This window comes from Psammomys obesus, unplaced genomic scaffold (genome assembly GCF_907164565.1).
Source record: "Psammomys obesus unplaced genomic scaffold, mPsaObe1.curated_primary_1811, whole genome shotgun sequence".
Taxonomy (NCBI): Eukaryota; Metazoa; Chordata; class Mammalia; order Rodentia; family Muridae; genus Psammomys; species Psammomys obesus.
The window spans coordinates 959,166-977,312 of record NW_026594014.1 but is presented as its reverse complement, the minus strand read 5'-3'; the positions used below and the strand labels follow the sequence as shown (position 1 = coordinate 977,312).

Below are 18,147 nucleotides of genomic sequence, written 5' to 3'. Positions count from 1 at the left end.
AGAATTCTTTGTTTTGTTTCGTTTGAGACAGGGTTTCTCCATGTAGCCCTGGCTGTCCTGGACTCGTTTTGTAGACCAGGCTGGCCTGGAACTCACAGACATCACCCTGCCTCTGCCGCACCACCACTCCCGGCTTGCTAAGAATCCTTAAAGAGTCCGTTGACTAGCAACTGGGGGTTCTTTAAAAGGCCAGGGACACAGATAAATCCCACCACCTCCAGCCAGTCATTCACCCCGCGTACCCCAATGCTTTTTCTCCTCACCTTCTAGATTTAGCGTACAAATTCCAAGGTACGAAAGAGCTGTGTCATTTTTCTGCGGAGATCTTTTGTCCTGGTTACTTTTCAACTCTCCTAGCAAAGCACCATGGCTGAGGCAACTTATAGAAGGAAGTGCCTTCAGGTCCAGAGGGTGCGTCCTTGATGACCTTGGTGGGGAGCCTGGCAGGTGGCAGATGGGCCTAGCGCCGGAGCAGCGGCAAAAGGCCAAACGGTTCTGCCAGCTGGGGACTAAGCACTGAAATATGGAGACTGTGGTTCCCTTCTGTTTCAACCACATCCAAGACTTCCCACCCCTTTTGTTTGTTTGTTTAGTGTTTTTGGTTTTGTATTTTGTTTCCTTTTCAGTCCTCCATTTTTTGTTTTTGTAAGGAGAGGGTTGTCTGGGTCCAGCCATTTCAAGGACAACTTCTCCATCTTGCTGGCAGGGTTAAACTAAGTTCATGTTCCTGAGCCCAGACACCAACCCCTATCCTGACTGCTGGAAAATGTAACAATAACTTGGCACATTTGTTTATTATTTAAATACTCTGTGACATTCTGGCTTGCGTTGCAGCTCAGCAGTCTGTTCTGCAGCCCTGACGGATCAGTAGTGGCATGGTTACAATACATTTTTGTCATCTGCATTGACCTGGTGTTTGAGTTCTGTTGGATTTAAGCAGACTCATAACAGTTTTAAGACAGGCTCTCTGTGCAGCCCTGGCTGTCCTGTAGCTCACTCTGTAGACCAAGCCGACCTCACAGAGATCTGCCTGTCCCTGCCTCTCCAGTTCTGGGATTAAAGGCTTGTACCACCACGCCTGGGTTTTTCGGTTGTTTTTAAGACGGGGGTCTTATTCTGTGTACTTGGTTGGCCTGGAACTCATTACCTAGACCAAGCTGGCCCCAAACTCACAGAGATCCACGTCGCTGTGGGCTTCCTGGATTACAGGTGTGCCCAGAATTTCTCCTTGACTTAAAAACACCTTCTCAGGGTTGGAGATTTAGCTCAGTGGTAGAGCGCTTGCCTAGCAAGTGCAAGGCCCTGGGTTCGGTCCTCAGCTCTAGAAGAAGAAGAAGAAAAAAAAAAAGACAAAATAACAAAAACACCTTCTCTTTCCCCCCAGAACTAAAATAAACCTGTTCCCATGACTAAGAAAAGAATGGGGTAGGAGGAGTCTGAGAATATGTCAAGGTAGCACGTGGGTTGGCAGCGGTGCTTAGAAAGTTCGACTTTGGACCTAAGATTTGACAGAATTAAGCTATATTAGGGAAATGCATTCTGAGCAGAGAACAGAGCCAGTGTAGAGGTCCTGGACAGAGGGCACACAGGTCAGACTGAGCGGGAGGGGCCCAGGGCTTCGTTCTTCTACAACCAGGATGACCAGGGTGAGCGGTCCAAGGAGGAAGGTAGGACACTGGCAGCTTAGCAGCTGCCTGAGAGCAGCCAGGCATCCACCATCAGGCCCCACTGGCCCCCACCTGAGGTTCCTGCTGCCACCAAGACTGTCCCACAGGGGGCAGGCCTCCTGGTGCGCAGTTCAACTCAGTGGGATGGGGGTGGGGTGCAGAGACAACTTAAGGGCACGAGAAGGCCTGGGCTCTGGCTCCAACTTCCTTGAGACCCTGTCCCGCCTGCGCCTGTTTCTTCCCTGGCTAGGTGTCGACAGGCATGTACTTTGCAGGGTATTATGGTTTGGTGCTTGCTAACAGACACCCGCAGACAGTCAGGAACAGCAGGAGTGTTGCTATGGCCAAATCCTCTGGATACCGGCAGATGGAAGGGGACACCAGAGGCTGGCCCTGGGCACCCTGAATTCTACAGGCCCTCAAAGGACCCCGCTCCTGCTACCTTGGACCGGCCTCGGGCCTAATGCTCAGCTCCGCCACCCCAGGGTACCAGGTCTGGCGCTCTTCGCAGAAAGGCCAAGGCTCCAGATGAAGATCATTCCTGCTGCCTTGTCTCCATCCGGAGGAGGTGCCGCACACCGGCCCCGCCCCTCCGCGAAGGCCCCTCCCACTCTGTCCGGTGCTGACCAGCTTTGCCCTCTGCAGCCTGCTACAAAGCAGGGCTTCTGGGTGGTGGAGGTTAATCCGGGTCATTGTACCAGAGAGCTTGCCCACCGCCACCTCCCAGCCGTGGCTACTGGTACTGTGACACCTGCCAAGAGCCACTCAGCCATCCGCTCTGGACCAGCAGGGTGGACCCAGGCCCTGGTTAGTGATGAAAGTTGGACTCCCTGTGTCCAACTACTGTCCTCAGGCTGGCAGAGCGTGGAGTTTGGGAGGCTGAGGCAAGGGGGGGGGGGGCTGGGGGTGCAGCTCAGCTGCTGGAGCCCCAGACCCGCATGAAATGGGTGTGGTGCGCGCCTGTCATTAGCAGGAAGGGCAGGCGTTTGAGGCAGCCCGTGCTTCAGCAGACCATACCTTAAAGAAAGAAAAGGGAGAGAGGAAGGAGGAGGAGAGAGGTGCCCGCAGAGCCTTAGAGTCTGGATAATTTAGCATCCCTGCTTAACCCCTGTTGCAAGCCAGAGCCACCAGGGGGCGCGCAACTCCTTCAGTGAAACCCAGATCTCACTTCCGGAGCATTTATCAATTCAACAAGTTTGGTTGAATTTAGGTTCGATTCCGAAACCCAGGAGGACCAAGGCGAGCAGAGTCCCATAAGCTGACCTCTGACCTCCGCAAGCATGCGGCGGCTCCCGCTTCTCTCAACCCCTAAATAAATGTTTTTAAAAATGACAGCAGTCAGACGAAACACCTACACACGAAAAAAGTGTTTTTAATTTTTTAAAATTAGGTTTGTTTTCTGTTACTCCTGCATGTCTGCCTGTGCCCCACGAGCACGCAGGTTGTCCACTGAGGTCAGAACGGCATGGGGTGCCCTGGGACGAGTTACAGATGTTTTAGAACCGTCGTTGTGACTGCTTAGAATTGAGCTGAGGAAGTAAACCAGAGCCGTTAAACCGTCGTGCTACCTCTCCAGCCTAATAACACGCCCGCCCCCACGCCCGAGACAGCGGTCTCTGGGTGGCCCTGGCTGTCCCGGAACTCACTCTGTACACCAGGCTGGCCTCAGACTCCGAGTTTGCCTCTGCCTTCCGAGTGCTGCGATTAAAGGCGTGAGCCCCAACCGCGCAGCGACAAAAACAAAAACAAACAACAAACAAGAACACCACTTTAAAAAGGCAGTTTTATTGCCAGTTCAACAGCCAATAACGGCGGGAGGCCGGGAAGAGCGCCGAGGCTGCAGCCCCGCCCACCGCCTTGCGGCTCTCCAGCGGCCAGAAGGCGCACCGTGCCGCAGAGCCTCCGGCCGCCAGGGGGCGCCCGCCGCGCGCCTGCCTCTCTGGCCGGAGCGGCGAGCGAGCGGAAGATATCCCAGGGTTCCGCGCGGCGCCGTTCTTCCTGTCTCGGCCGCCATCGGAGAGCAGCAGGTAAGTGGGTCTCGTCAGGGCCGCATCTGCCGGCATCGGGGCTCGCGCAGCCGCAGGGCGCCCCGGAGGGTGGGCGGGCGGCTCACAGGCCGAGGTACGGGGTGTCAACCTCAGTCTCGTCCCCGCTGCCCACAGCCATGGCCCTGCGCTACCCCATGGCCGTCGGCCTCAACAAGGGCCACAAGGTGACGAAGAACGTCAGCAAGCCGAGGCACAGCCGGCGCCGCGGGGTGAGTGTCGGGGTGGGGCCGCCTCGGCGGGGCCCGAGGCTTTGGGGTTCTCCGGAGGGGAATGGCGAGGGGCTTGCTGGCCTTCCTCGGTCTTGGGCCCCGTCGCTGATGGGGCGTGCGCGGGAGGAAGTGAGGACGCACGGCGGTGCGGCCCGCCCCCTCTGTAAGGCTCGCTTTGGGGTTCGTGACCCTTTGGGGCTGTGCTCTCCCTGCAGCGCCTCACCAAGCACACCAAGTTCGTGCGAGACATGATCAGGGAGGTGTGCGGCTTCGCCCCGTACGAGCGGCGCGCCATGGAGCTGCTCAAGGTGTCTAAGGACAAGCGCGCGCTCAAGTTTATCAAGAAGAGGGTAGGCGGCGCGGGCGTGAGCGTGGGCGGCAGTGTGGCCAGTGGCTACGGCCAGGGGTGACAAGGCTCCCACTTCTCACAGGTGGGCACGCACATCCGCGCCAAGAGGAAGCGGGAGGAGCTGAGCAACGTGCTGGCAGCTATGAGGAAGGCGGCGGCCAAGAAGGACTGATGCCCCCTCCCCAATAAACGTTGTGCCGCAGTTGTGTGTCAGTGTGTGTGCGCGCGCCGCCGCAGGGATCAGGCGTGGGCTCTGGCAAGGATCTTTTTACTCATGATTCTAAAGCAGTGCTTGTGGCCGCCCCACAACATGATTAGTCAACATGATTAGTTGACAACATGATTAGTCAGTGGCCCAGCCCCAGTGTCACCGCTCCACAGCCATGGCTTTGCAGTGCTCGCTCACGGGGAAGGCAATTCGGAAGATGTCACGGTAGTGCTCCACAAAGTGGACTTCCAGGCCTTCCGTGATGAAGGGCGCCAGGTCGGAGAAGTCCTTCCTGTTCTCAGCAGGCAGAATGATGCAGGTCACACCAGCACGCTTGGCCTGCGGGGACAGGTGTGTCAGCTCTGCTCACCCGAGGCGACTGAGGCCTGGAGGTGCAGTTAGTGGGCACTCACCGCAATGGTCTTCTCCTTGATGCCGCCCACAGGCAGAATTTTGCCAGTGAGGGAGACCTCCCCTGTCATGGCCAGGTTCTGCAGCACGGGCTGCCCCATGGCCAGGGACAGCAGTGCTGTGACGATGGTGCAGCCTGCACTGGGTCCGTCCTTGGGGGTGGCGCCCTGCAGAGAGGCAGGCTGTGAGTTGCTGGGCTGGTGGGGGCTGTGGGTGGGCGATGGGCAGGGGCCTACCTCAGGCACATGCAGGTGGATGTGCGAGATGACGAGGAAGTCGTTTTCCGGGTCGTGCTCCATCAGGAAGGCACGGGCAAAGGTGTAGGCAATCCGGGCGCTCTCCTTCATGACATCCCCCATCTGGCCCGTCAACTCTAGGCTGCCTTCCTTGTCCTCCTTCCCTCTGACCAGGGGCCTCCTCAGAGATGTCTCCAGGAACAGCACGGAGCCCCCTAGGGGAGGATCCTAACTCAGGAGCACACCCACCGTCTGTCCCTCCCAACCCTGCACTTCCTCTCCTGGCACGGTCAGTCCGCCCAGGCTCTACACCTGTAGCAGTCAGCTGGCCAGTCAGAAACGGGCATGGCACTCACCCATGGCAGTCCAGGCCAAGCCCATGACCACGCCAACAGGCGTGACTTCGTACATGCGCTCCACAGTGAACCTCGGCTTCCCCACGAAGTCCTGCAAGTTCTCTGGCGTCACCTGCACCGACTCTGTCTCTCCACTCACTATCTTGTAGGCTGCCTTGCGCAGCACCTGCAGAGCAGCCAGGTGTGGGTGGGCTTTGCTGGGCGGGGCGTGTCCTGTGGGGGTGGGTCTGCGAGCGGGCTTACCTTCTCCACCTGCTTCTGCAGGTTGCGCACTCCGCTCTCCCGGCAGTATTGTTTGATGAGCAGGGTGAGCACTGCTGCCGACAGCTGGGCCTTGCTCTCGTCCAGGCCACACAGGACGCGGGCCTGCGGCACCAGGTACCGCTGTGGGGAGCAGCAGTCAGCAGTGCCCTGATCCCGACTACTACACAGGGTGCCCAAGCTGCTCACCCCTAGCCTCAGACACCACCTCAGCCCTCCCTCGCAGAAGCAGGGAGGTGCAGGCCTACTCCTGTGTCACCCAGGACCTCTGCCCAGGCAGCAGTTCTGGCAGGGACTACTGTGGGGGCCTGACCTTGTGACCCCTCTAGCCCATGGGACTCCACCCACCTCGGCGATAGCCAGCTTCTCCTGTGCTACATAGCCTGACACGTTGATCATCTCCATTCGGTCCCTCAGCGGCTCCGGGATGGTGTTGGTGACATTGGCCGTGCAGATGAACAGCACCTGGATGCAAGGTGAAAAGGGTGTTGGTTGCACCCTCTCCCACAGCCCCTGAACCTGCACAGACTGGTCAACACTCACCTTGGACAGGTCTACTGGCACATCCAGGTAGTGGTCCAGGAAGTTGATGTTCTGCTCAGGGTCCAGCAATTCCAGCAGTGCTGATGATGGGTCCCCTTGGTAGCCTCGGCCAATCTTGTCCACCTGGGTAGGGGAAGGCAAGTACCATGGGACTATGTCTGGCTCCCATGCCACAGGCTGGGCTGTGGGTGGCCTGACCCTCCTGTCCTCGGAGCCTCCCCCACCTCATCAATCAGCACCAGCGGGTTCTCGGTCTTGGTCTTCTTCAGACACTGGATAATCTTCCCTGGCATGGCCCCCACGTAGGTCCGCCTGTGGGGAGGCAATGCTCAGTGTGGGTCGGTGTGCTCAGTAGAGGCCCACGGTGAACTACCACCACTCGGCCCATTGGGAAGCAGCCTTGGCTTGGTCTCACACAGGTCAACCCAATGCTCTCCTGTAGACAGCTCCTGACAGCAGTCTGTAGCCATGCCTCGCCCACTTCAGTTATGTGGTAAGATGTGGGTGCTGGTCTGGATGATTTCACAGGGCCAGCAGGCACAGTGGGACCCTGACACCATTTACAGTCACGCACAGGGCTGTCAGCTCAGCATGAGACCCATTCTCAAGCCCAAGGCTCAGCAAGGCAGTAAGGAACAAGGAATGAACAAGGACCTCACCAGAGCTGGGGAACAGGGGTACCTAGAGTACCACCGTAGGGCGTAGAGATGACAGAAGAGGGACTGAATGCATACAGCTGGAGTACAGGGACAGAGCTCAGTGAGTTGGAGGAGCAGCAAGGGGCAGAGAGAAAGGGGGACTGGGTGGGGTCCTGAGAGGCAGGGGCCATGGAGGGCTTTCCTGTTGTAAGATTGTATTTATTTTAGGTATATGAGTCCTCCAATTGCATGTACGCCTGCATGCCAGAAGAGGGCATTAGATCCCAGTACAGATGGTTGTGAGCCACCATGTTGCTGGGGATTGAACTCAGGACTGCTGGAAGGGCAGTGCTCTTAACCGCTGAGCCATCTTTCCAGCCCACTCCTGGTTTTGGTTTGTTTTTTGTTTTTTTGTTTTTTTTGAGACAGGGTCTCTCTGTGTAGTTCTGGCTGTCCTGGAACACACTCTGTAGAGCAGGTTGGCAATGAACTCACAGAGATCCACCTGTCTCTGCCTCCTGAGTGCTGGGATTAAAGGCATGTGCCACCCCTGCCTGTGGCTTTCCTGTTTCCTAAGACAGTGTCTCACAGCCCAGATGGGCTTAGTGCTCTAGAGCACACCATGCAGTGGAGAATGACTCAGTTCCCGAGCCTCCTGCCTCACAGGGACAGAAAACGAGGCAGCTTGAGGGCTCTTGCCACCTGCCTGCCCAGGCCATCTCTGTAGCTTAGGAGCCAGGCAGAGCTCAGCACAGCCTGCCTGTCTGCAGAGACTTGCTTCCCCTCGGCCTCTCTCAAGCGCCCTGGGCTCTGCCTGTGTCAGCTACCTGCAACAACCACAGGTCTGGGAGGGCCCACCTGACTGCTGGCAGCCACGCTGTCAGCTTGGTCTTAGGCTCAACTCACAGCCTTCCAGACACCCATGCCTATCTACTCCTGCAGCCCACTGCCCCTCACACCCGGGCTCCCGCGCTGGCTGCAGGGTTAGGCAATGCCCCTTAAAAAAGATTCAGGCATGGCAGTACAGGCCTTTAATCCCAGACTCAGGAGAAAGATTTTTCAACTCAAGGCCAACCCAGTCTACTTAGTGAGTTCCAGCACAGCTAAGGCTATATAACAAGACTCAAAAACCAAAACGAAGTCCTCGCTATCCAACTGTACGTCCTACTTCACCCTCACGTATGTGTCGGGGGGGGGGGGGCAGGCGTGAACCTCCGTTCACCCAAACAGCCTCGCACACAGCCTGGGTCACGCTGTGCTTGCCCAGTCTGGTGGATGCTGAGGCCCAACCTACCTACCTGTGCCCCTTGATTTCTGCCACATCTGTCATGCCGCCAACACTGAAACGGAAGTACTCGCGGCCGAGGGCACGGGCGATAGAGCGTGCAATGCTGGTCTTGCCTACACCTGGTGGGCCGTGGAAGCAGAGGATCTTGCCCTGTGTGGAGCCTCGGAGCTGGCTGACTGCAATGAACTCCTGCAGAAGCCAAGCTGGCTCAGTGCCCAGACCTCCAGAGCGAAGGCCCCAAGGGGCTATATCGCCCAGCAAGTTCAAGGGGTCCCAAAGGCGCCTGGGCTGACTGGAGCTGTGACTGCAGGGCCCTGGTGGCAGTCTGACAGGCTGGAGCCTGTTTTCCACAGCCCACCTTGTCACAGCAGACCCCATCCCATGCACACACAGTACAATACACCAGACTTCTGCCACCCGTCCGCTACAGACATTGAGAGCCTTAGTGGGTAGCTGACTGGTTCTCCACTGGGAGGAGATAAGGACAAAATGAGGCAGCCTGCCCATGTGCTATGGGCCTCACCAGGATGCGCTTCTTCACATCCTCCATGCCATAGTGGTCCTCCTCCAGCACGGCTTGGGCCCGAGCCAGGTCAAGGTTCTCATCACTCTGCCGGCCCCACGGGATGGATGTCAGCCAGTCCAGGTAGTTTCGGGTGACGCTGCAGGGACAAAGCTGTGTGCGCAGATGCCCTCACAAGGCTGAGTGCCACCACTGCACAGCCGCCTTGCTGGGACCACAGCAGACAACCTAGATATCATGCCCCAGAACAAGTACCACATCAGGGGTGAGTATGGCTCAGAGGAGAAACTAAGGTCAGGGCTACTGCAGGCTGAGGCTGCCCGGCAGGTCCCTGAGCCAGGCACCCTGGGTAGCAGCTGCTCTCGACGAGGGGCCTTTGAGAAGAGTACACCGAGGAGGCCAGGTGACACAGCATGGCCAGTTCAGTGACACCGATGGAAGGCCACAATTCCAGGTCAGGATTTCAGCTCAGCCTGACGGGAGTCCGTGGAGTTGCTTGAATGGATTTAACTAAGGAATCTGACATAGTCTGCCTAGATCATCCTGACCAGTGTCACCGCAGGGTTCCTGAGCAGGAGAAAAGCAATGCCCAGAATTGGGCAGAAAAGGAAGTAGAGTGTAGACATGGCCAGGGGCCATGCCAGCAGTGGCAGGCAGACATGAGGGTCCGGTGCCTGTGTTCTCTGACCACACGGATCCACCACCACATGCTTGCTTCCTGAGCTACTGCAGACAGAGACAGGGACAGGGCGGCCGGAGTCCCCACTTACACCCCAGGCCTGGCTCCAGAGGCCTCCAGATCTCCGGCAGCCTGCAGAGGGACTCACTTGAACTCTGAGGAATGGTTGTCCAGCAGGGCCAGCTTGCTCAGCTCCTCATCCACCACGTCCATCACATGCTTGGGGACCACAAGCTCCCGAAGCCGCTCCCGGAACTTCTCCTCAATGGCATCCTTGTCATCCTTCTCCAGCCCCAGCTCCTTTTTGATGATCTTCAGCTGCTCCTGCAGCAGGTACTTCCTGTGTGTCTGCTTGATCTTCTCCTCCACCTGTGGCAGGTAGTGCTCAGGCAGGGCAGGGCAGAGTGGTGAGGGTAGGACACAGCCCCTCCCTCCATAGAACCCCTGGCCCAGGTCTACAGCGAATTTCCCTTGCTTCTCTCATGGTGCTAGGAACAGAAGGGCCTCACCCTCACTACCTGGGCAGAGCCACTGACCCAGGCTTCCACACTGGAGTCTCCCATAGGACACTGATGTGGATTTGCTGTTTGTTTGGACTACTGTTGTAATAACCAAACAGAATTAGCCAACTACATGTGAATGTTAAACCTGTGTTGTTTTTGTTTGAGCGAGGTCATGGAGCCCAGGCTGGCCTCAAAACTCGCTATATAGCTGAGGATGGCCCTGAACCCTTGACCTTTCTGCCTCCATCTTGCATAACTTATGCTATGTTCACTGAGCGGCAGCCCAGATTCCAGGAAGGGAGGTTCTGCCATGACAAGACGAAAGAGAGCACATGTTTACAGTCCCCGAACACTGCAGGCAAGGCAGGAGGACTACACGAGTATAAGGTTCGGGATTGGCCTCTTTCAAAGAAAGAGCCCCAAACCAAAGAGTCAGAGCCAGGATGCACCCGTTCACCTCTCGGCCAAGGCGCTGCTGAAGCTTGCTCAACTCAAACTCCTTCTTCAAGAGTGACAGGGCCTTGTAGAGCCGCTTAAGGATCTGCAAACAACAGGGGATGGACAGTGTCTGGGAACAGGGACCACCAGAGCCAGAGTGTTGCTCACACCAGAACAAGCAGCCCACACGGAGCCCAGCCTGAGAGCGAGGCTGCTGTTGCTGGCCTGGTGACAACAGTCCTGACGTGGAGGTCACTGGCCGTGCTGGTCCCGGGAGGGCGCACTCACGTTGGTCTCCTCCAGCACATCCTGTAGCTCATGGGACTCGGCCCCTGTGAGCGCTGCACCCATGTCGCTCAGGTAGATGGGGTTGTCCACCACACGCTGGCCTGCCTGCATCATCTGCAGCACTGACTCTCTGCAGGGCAGAAGGCAGAGTTAGAGAACTGCCCAAGACACCTCCCCCCGGTTCACGGGGGTCACAGAGCTGGCACCGAGTGGCAGTCCCTGCCCAGCCTAGCTCTGCAGACACTGACCTGTACAGAGGGTTCAGGGCAATGATATCCCGAATGGTCTTCACGATCTCTGCAGTCAGGGCCTGGCAAGTGGGGACCATGGCAGTCATGAGATCGAAGGGAGCCTCCCATCCCAGCCAACGACCACCCAGCAGGGCCAGTGAGAGGGCTCAGAGGATGAAGGCGCTTGCTGCCCGGCCTCATGACCTGAGTTCCATTGGTGAGCTCCACAGGGTAGAAGGAAGAACCAACTCTTAGCCTCCCAAAGGTCAACCTCTGACCTCCATGTGCACACTGGGGTGCACAGGTGTTACACCAGCAATCCTCTGCCTCAGCTTCAAGGTCGTGGGGCCAAAGGCGTGCAACACCATAGCCAGGCAGGACAACACCCTGCCTAGTGTCTACTTCCCAACTGAGTTCACCAGAATGGTGGTGGTGGCAGCCTCGCCTGTAACCCCAGCGCTCGGGAGGTAGAGGCAGGCCTGGTCTACAGAGATTTCCCGGACAGCCAGGGCTACAGAGAAACCCTGTGTTCAACAATTCCCCCCCCAAAAGAACGAAACCAGGGCAAAGGGAGCACCCACCCCACACAGGCCAGTGCAAAGCCCAATAGGAACATTACTCTAATTGAAGCATGTTCTAGTAAACAGAATGATCCCTCTACAAAATGATTTCACAATTCCAGCCTCAGCTCTGAGGCTGCTGCTCTCCACACAGCCCAGCCCACAGCAATCCCAGTGCTTCTCCCACAGGACTCAGCCCAGAGGCATCTTCTGCTAGCCCCAGTCAAGCACAAGCACAAGGAGCAGCACCCATAAGAGCCTGTTCCCTTCCGATACAGCCAGCAACGCTGGGCACATTCCAGGCTCAGGCTAGCTTGGCTAACTGTCCTGCTGTGGGGACCTTGAGGAAGGCAGGACAAGCCTCCATTTGGGGGTCAAACAGTCAAGGCTTACTCCTTACATGCTTCATGGTCCCGAGTTGTGAGGGAGGCAAGGGGTAGGCGCTCCACAGAATGCTAAAGCCTGTACATGGTGGCCATGAGCTGGGGTGGAATGGGTTCAAATCCTGCCTTCTCAGTGAAGAGGAAAGGGCCCAGCCTGGCCCTGCCCACCTGCCCAACATCTGGGCAGGTCATCCCAGGTGACTGCTGCTTACTTTCACTTCCTCTGTGACCTGGAAGTCTTCATGGTCCACGTTTTCAACCTCTACCATGAGCACTTCTTTGGGTGTGTCTTCGGTGGCCTCGGTCACCACCTCTACCTGGGGCCTGGAGCCCTGCTCCTCCTCCACATCTTTCTTGCCCCGCTTCAGCTTCCTCCTGGACTTTTGTTTGTTCTCTGCCTCTGCCTCCGGCCCCTCAGGCTCCATCTCCAGCTGTCGGCTGATTCGAATTCTGCAGGCAGACACACAGATGGGCACAGAGGGAGCCAGGACTGCAGAGTTGTGTGTTAAAAGTCCCTGTGGCCTCAGGGTCTTAAAAAACAAAACAAAACAAAAAAAAACCCAAGAAAACAAAGCAAACTGGAAAGTGTCACCAACATTGAGGCTCAGTAACAAGATGCTGTACCCCAAGACCTAAAGCTGTCATGTCAGGTCAGGGCAGAAGTCCCTTTTGTGTGCTGACAGCATGTCTCATATCCCGCACTGCGGCCTATACCTTCTGTGGCCTGTGACAATCATGCGCAGCTTGTCCCCGAGGTCTTGCATCTCATGGATCTGAGCGAATGTTCCTGTGTGGTAGATCTCATCCAGGCTCTCCACCACTTCGGACTCATTGCTGAGGGAGACACAAAGGCACATTGGCAGGACCACTGCAGTGTGCAGCAGGTGGCTCAGGCTGAGGGTCGGAGGAAGACAGACGCGCCTCTCCAGGTCACTACCAGAGACCTGAAGCAGCCGCCTGGTTTCTTCAAGGGTGATGGATCCCTCAGAATGGCTGAACACTCAGCATTACAGCCCTGGTGGCAGCACATCACTAACTCAGACTCCAAAAGAGGACCCAAATGGGACTTCTCCTCTGCTGATATGGCACCCCCTCTGAAGCCGAGAAACTCATGGGAGGTAGAATAAGATTTGTATGTGAGTGTACTCAAGGCCACAACATTCAACGGGGTCTGACAGCTCACTTCCCCACACAGACAACACAGAGGTCTCTTTTTTTACAGTATTGGAAAGTGCTCCCCACTAAGCCACACCCCAGTGTGCTAGGCTCTTGGCCTCCCCCTTGGCTCCTTTTAGCTCAGTGTGAACAGTTCAGACTACAGTCCGGTGGAGGGAGGGTGAAGACTCACTTGTCGTCTCTCTTTAGGAAGACACCAACATAGGGCTGAGCCAGGCGGACCTTCCGTCTCAGGAGCTCCACCAGCTTCTTATTTTTAACCTGCGGGAGAGTGACAAGTGAGGCCCCGGGGACGCTACACATCCAGCACCAGAAATGGACTTAATGTCCAGCCACACAGTCGGTGCTGCTGGCAATGTCACAGCTTCATTACTGTCACAGACCTGGAGTGATGCTGTCCACTCAGGATTCCTGGCACCAGGGGTGGCACAGGCAGGAGGCACTAGAGTTTAAAGTAAGCATGGGCCACACAGTGAGACTCAGGCCAAAACAAGACCACAGGAACCTCCTGCCATTCACAACACCACACCCTGAAGCCTGGCAGCTTCCTCCCAGCCTTCACGAGCACCATTTCCTAGTCATTCTGTTCAGGTACTCAATAATGACCTCTTCTAGCACCTTTAGCAGGTGAGCATGGGCCAGGCATGGTGGGCACACCTTTACCCCAATATTCGGGAAGCAGAGGTGGGTGGGTCTCTGAGTTCCAGGCCAGCCTGTTTTTAAAAAATAACAAAAACAAAAGCCAGGTGCAGTAGAACACACCTGTAATCCCAGAACTCAGGGAGGCAGCCACAGGTGGATCTCTGAAAATTCAAGGCCAGCCTCCTCTACAAAGGAAGTCCAGGACAGCCTAGGCTACACAGAGAAACCATGTCTTGAAAAACCGAATCAAGCTCTTCCAGGGATAGTGCTTAGAGGCACTCAGTGTTTGCCGTGCCATCACCGGCTCTCCTACAATACAGCCTCTAACAAAACCAGGCTGTCCGGAAGCCCTGGCAACAGGATTGTTTACCTGTACACAGAAGGCTGGGAAAACACCTAAATCTGCATGTGGTGTTTGCCCGGGTAGACTTTGAGGGGTTCACGCTGTGAGACCTAAAGTCCTTATGAGACTGTGTAAGACAAAGAAGCACGAGAACAGGGCCTAGGTGGTTCCATGTGTGCCAAGCATGTGTGTGACAGGAACAAGCAGGCTTTCCTTATTGATGAGCAGAAAGTCATTGTCCAAGTCTTGACAGCACCAGCAGAGTCAGAAAGCAAAATAAATATGCAGCTTTTTAAGTAATAAAAGTCAAGACTTGGTAAAAAAGAAAAAGAAAAAAAAAAAAAAGGAAAGAAAGAAAAGGAAAACCAAATCAAAACAAACAAAACACCAAACCAAAAACCAAAGCAGTGGGCTGACTAGGTGGCCCAGAGGTTGTTGTTCATGTAGACTTGGGTTCAATTCCTAGAATTCACACAGTGGCTCACAACCCCAACTCAAGCTGCAATGGATCCAACAGCCTCTTCTGCACTTCACGGCATCAAGCATACACGCGGTGTATATGTGTAGGAAACTACTCATACACATAATATACCTACATACACACACTTGAGGACAGATGAGACTTGTGGCCTCTCTCCCCAGTCACTCTGGGTTTAGGCTCTCCTGGGATGCATGGCACAGTTGACACTACCTTGGAACTCCAGGTGATCCTCCTGCCTCAGGTTCACAAGTGTAGTACTTACGAGGGTGTCACCACACCCAGCTCATCTGTGTAGCTCTGATATAGCACGGCTGAGGGCAGGCCCGGCACCCTTCATCTCAGTGTTTGGGCTTCTTTTGTCTGAGACAGGGTGTCACACTGGAGTCCAAGCTAGCCTGAACTCTTGACAACCCTAATCCATCCTCCCATGTGCTAGGATTATGGATGGTTAGTCAGTACTACTCCCAGATACGTGGGAATTTGTTGTTTGAGATAGGCCTGCGGTATTAAATGAGAATGGTTCCCATAGGCCCATGTTTTTGAATGTTCAGTCCCCAGTTATAGGAACCAAACCATTGGGCAGGTTTGAGAGATGTGGCCTTGTTGGAGGTACACTATTGGGGGTGGGCTTTGGGGTTTCTCTCTACCTGCAACTCGTGGACCAGTTGCAGCTCTCAGCTACTGTCCCAGTACCTCCTCTGTCTACTGCCACACTCCCTGCCTTGGTGTTCTTAAACTGGAAGCAAGGCTCCAATTAGATACTTTATTTTAAAAGTTGCTGTGGTCATAGCGTCTCCTCACAGCAATAAAACAGTATCTCATGTAGCCCATGCTGGCCTCCAACTCACCTTGTAACTAAGGATAACCTTGAATTCCCAATCATCTTCCTGTCTCCTAAGGATGACAGTATTTGACTGTACATGCAGTTTATGTGATGTTGGGGACATTACCAGAGCCTCATGCATACTAACTGAACACTTTACACAGAGCCCTAGCCAGTCCCCAGAGCCACCCCTGTACACTTAAGAGGCCAAGGACCGCCTGTGAGTCTGGGCTTTCTAAAAGCTAAGCTGTGCTAAAAATAAATAAAACAATAAAACACAACCTATTCACTGGTTCTCAGGAATCAGCTGTAGTTCTCTGCTGGACTTTGACAACTGGGTGTTGGCATCTTCATCTTCCTGACTTTGGTCATTTATAAGGTGAAACCAAGAGAAAACCACACACCAGGGTCTCACGGCACACCCTTGATGGCTAGCTTGTAGTGGCAGACAGGGCTCCCTTGAAGATCTGTGTCCGTGCTCTGGCACCAGGGCACACCTATTTCCACTGCAGGGTTAAGGGACCAGGTCTGGGCAGCCCTGGCCCCGGAAGCCTAGAGAGTAAAGGGGAATCTGGAATGGGCCTCCAGGGCAGTTCTGCAGTATCAGGACCTTCCACGCATGGCAACTCCTGTAAGCAACACAAGGTCAGGAACCCCCTCCAAGCAAACAAAGAGCAGAGGCTCACAATTCAGTCACTCAGGGCCAGGGGTGGGGCACCTATGGCCCCAGAGCTGGGGAGGTGGAGGACAGCCTTAAGATCAGGAACTGAAGGTCAAGTTCAACTACACAGTGAGCAGGAGGCCAGCCTGGGCTACACCAGATCCTGCCTCAACCTAACCAAAAAAGCCTTTACACACAGGCCTACGTGTGACTTCCATAAGCGCCCCCTGACTCTGTGACAGGAACATCTATTCTGTGTATTTCTCAGATGAGGAAAACCAGTCAGGGGATGGCGCCATGGGACCCTACAGAAGGTGGCTGGCTGGTGAGTGTTCTTCCACCAGATGGACAACATGAATGAAGGGCCCTGAAGCATGGGTGAGAAGGAAGATGGAGGAGCTCTCTCTGACCCTCCCATCTGTGCTGTCACCTGTCCCTTTAAGACTTGGTAGAGCCAGGAGAAGGGAGAGGAGGCTGCAGAGTGGACGTGGCAGTGACTCACTGTATGACCTTGCTGCTAAGTTAACTGATAACCACTGGCCTCCATAGACTCTGCTGTCCAAGTTTAAAAGGAGAAAAAACACAAAACACAGCGGGTGGCTGATTGGTAAATTCCCTACTTTTAAAAGTCTCTGGTTTCTGTTGATTTCATCATCCTGTTCCTTCTCCCTCCTGCCTCATGGCTCCTTAATCTGGAACCATCAGGATCAACTTCCTGCACTGGAATTTTCCTCCCTCAAGTAAAAGACTTTTAACTTACTTTCTTCACAGAAGTAAATATCAGCAAATGTCAGGGACACTGTCGAAAAAAAAAAATCCTATCCTCTTCCTTTGGTAAGCCACTCAGACCTCAGTCATTCTGGCCTTTCTCCTACTCCTAGAATGTAGTATCCAAAGCCTGTAACTTTGTATCCCCACTCCCAACTGTGCCTGATACCTAAAGGGATAAGGGTGTGAACATTTCAACAGGTCCTAGCCTGGGTTACATAAAACCCTGTCACAAGACAAAAGATACACAAGGCTGTCTCAATAAATAAACAAGATTGAACATGGAAGGCTCAGGTGTTAGAAAAGTTTCAAGATGGGAGGGAAATGACTGTATTCTGCTGCTTAGTCGGACTGAGATTTCTATCACCAGAGGGTCCTATGATCATGAATTTTAAACCAATTCCGGCGGAAGGACCCAAAAAATGGAGAAATTTGTGTCAAATTAGCCACCAAGGACTTCGGCATCCTCCTGCCTCAGACTCCCGAGTGGTGAATTGACAGGCGGGAGGCGAGCTTCCAAAAGTTTCTTAGACACGAGGGCGTTGTGACCCCCTCGGTCCCTCCAGCAGAGCTGGGAACCGCAAGGCCAGGAGGGCGGGGCGCTCTCGTTACCTCCACGATCTTGATAAAGCGCGGGAACACCGGGTTGCGGGTGATGGCGATGAGCGGCAGATACGGAAACACATCCGGGACGGTCATGGGCGCGAGGGCCGTGACGACCGGGCTTTCCCCGCTGCCCGCCGAGGGCCCGTCCTCCGAACCGCCCTCGGAGGTCTCGTCGCTGCCACCGCGGCCGCCCGCGTCCCACAGCCCTCGCCACTGGCTCACGCCCGCAGGAACGCGGCCGCCAAGAGCCCAGGGAGCCGACGGGCCACAGACCCGCCTGCTTCGACACAGCCACGACCCAGACGCGCTCGGGACGCGGCCTCCGGTGACAGAGAGCAGCGGTCGCCATAGCGCCCAGCTCCGCGCAGCGGCCCACAGCCGCACGTAGCCCGTACTCGCCGCCATGGAACTGCCATACTAGCGGCGCACAGCGCTCACGTCATCTCTGCTCGCCCTTCGGCAACGCACGTGACGACACGCGCGTGCTTCAGGCTGGAGGGGCGGAGCTTGGAGGAGGCGGGCGAGTGGGCGTGGCTAGAGGGGGACCAGGGCTGAGGCTGAACGCCCCAGGTAGCAGAACAAGAAAAGAGCGGTGGGGGCGTGGCTCGGAGCTGGCCGGGTGGGGGCGTGGCTCGAGGGAGGAGGTGGACAGAAAGCGAGACCTGGTGTACTCTGGGGGGAGCGTGACTAGGAGACAGCACCGGTCCCTCCCCGTGCCCGGCCCGGCCGAGCATGCCTTAGAACGGCGCTCTGTGCTCTGTGTTCAGGGGTAGCTTCTCTGTACAGCAGGCACAAAAAGGACGGTGCAGTACACCCTGCTTTGTAACTT

General features: G+C 55.7%; 2 protein-coding genes across 2 annotated transcripts; one reads left to right on the top strand and one right to left on the bottom strand.

Moving 5' to 3' along the window:
• Positions 1–3,623: 3,623 nt before the first annotated feature.
• Rpl36 (ribosomal protein L36) lies at positions 3,624–4,475 on the top strand. The gene is made up of 4 exons (XM_055617716.1): positions 3,624–3,694; positions 3,830–3,924; positions 4,140–4,274; positions 4,356–4,475. Exons 2-4 carry the CDS (start codon positions 3,832–3,834, stop codon positions 4,443–4,445), a joined length of 318 nt encoding a protein of 105 aa, XP_055473691.1. The 5' UTR covers positions 3,624–3,694; positions 3,830–3,831; the 3' UTR covers positions 4,446–4,475.
• A 50-nt stretch (positions 4,476–4,525) lies between these two features.
• On the bottom strand, positions 4,526–17,758 carry Lonp1 (lon peptidase 1, mitochondrial). The gene is made up of 18 exons (XM_055617715.1): positions 17,325–17,758; positions 13,167–13,255; positions 12,533–12,652; positions 12,031–12,268; positions 10,894–10,955; positions 10,646–10,775; positions 10,377–10,460; positions 9,565–9,785; positions 8,738–8,876; positions 8,225–8,403; positions 6,513–6,600; positions 6,289–6,411; positions 6,094–6,210; positions 5,728–5,868; positions 5,485–5,650; positions 5,129–5,343; positions 4,895–5,059; positions 4,526–4,820 (listed from the first exon to the last, which is right to left on the bottom strand). Exons 1-18 carry the CDS (start codon positions 17,721–17,723, stop codon positions 4,641–4,643), a joined length of 2,856 nt encoding a protein of 951 aa, XP_055473690.1. The 5' UTR covers positions 17,724–17,758; the 3' UTR covers positions 4,526–4,640.
• Between the last annotated feature and the right edge of the window lie 389 nt (positions 17,759–18,147).

Bases quoted from the DNA above. Each gene is read 5' to 3' on its own strand.
- Rpl36 (XM_055617716.1), top strand. From the start codon at position 3,832: ATGGCCCTGCGCTACCCCATGGCCGTCGGCCTCAACAAGGGCCACAAG. The intron at 3,925-4,139 runs GTGAGTGTCGGG...CTCTCCCTGCAG, and splicing joins GGCACAGCCGGCGCCGCGGG to CGCCTCACCAAGCACACCAA. The intron at 4,275-4,355 runs GTAGGCGGCGCG...CACTTCTCACAG, and splicing joins TCAAGTTTATCAAGAAGAGG to GTGGGCACGCACATCCGCGC.
- Lonp1 (XM_055617715.1), bottom strand. From the start codon at position 17,723: ATGGCGGCGAGTACGGGCTACGTGCGGCTGTGGGCCGCTGCGCGGAGC. The intron at 6,412-6,512 runs GTGGGGGAGGCT...TCCCCTACCCAG, and splicing joins CGCTGGTGCTGATTGATGAG to GTGGACAAGATTGGCCGAGG. The intron at 5,060-5,128 runs GTAGGCCCCTGC...GCCTCTCTGCAG, and splicing joins TCCACCTGCATGTGCCTGAG to GGCGCCACCCCCAAGGACGG.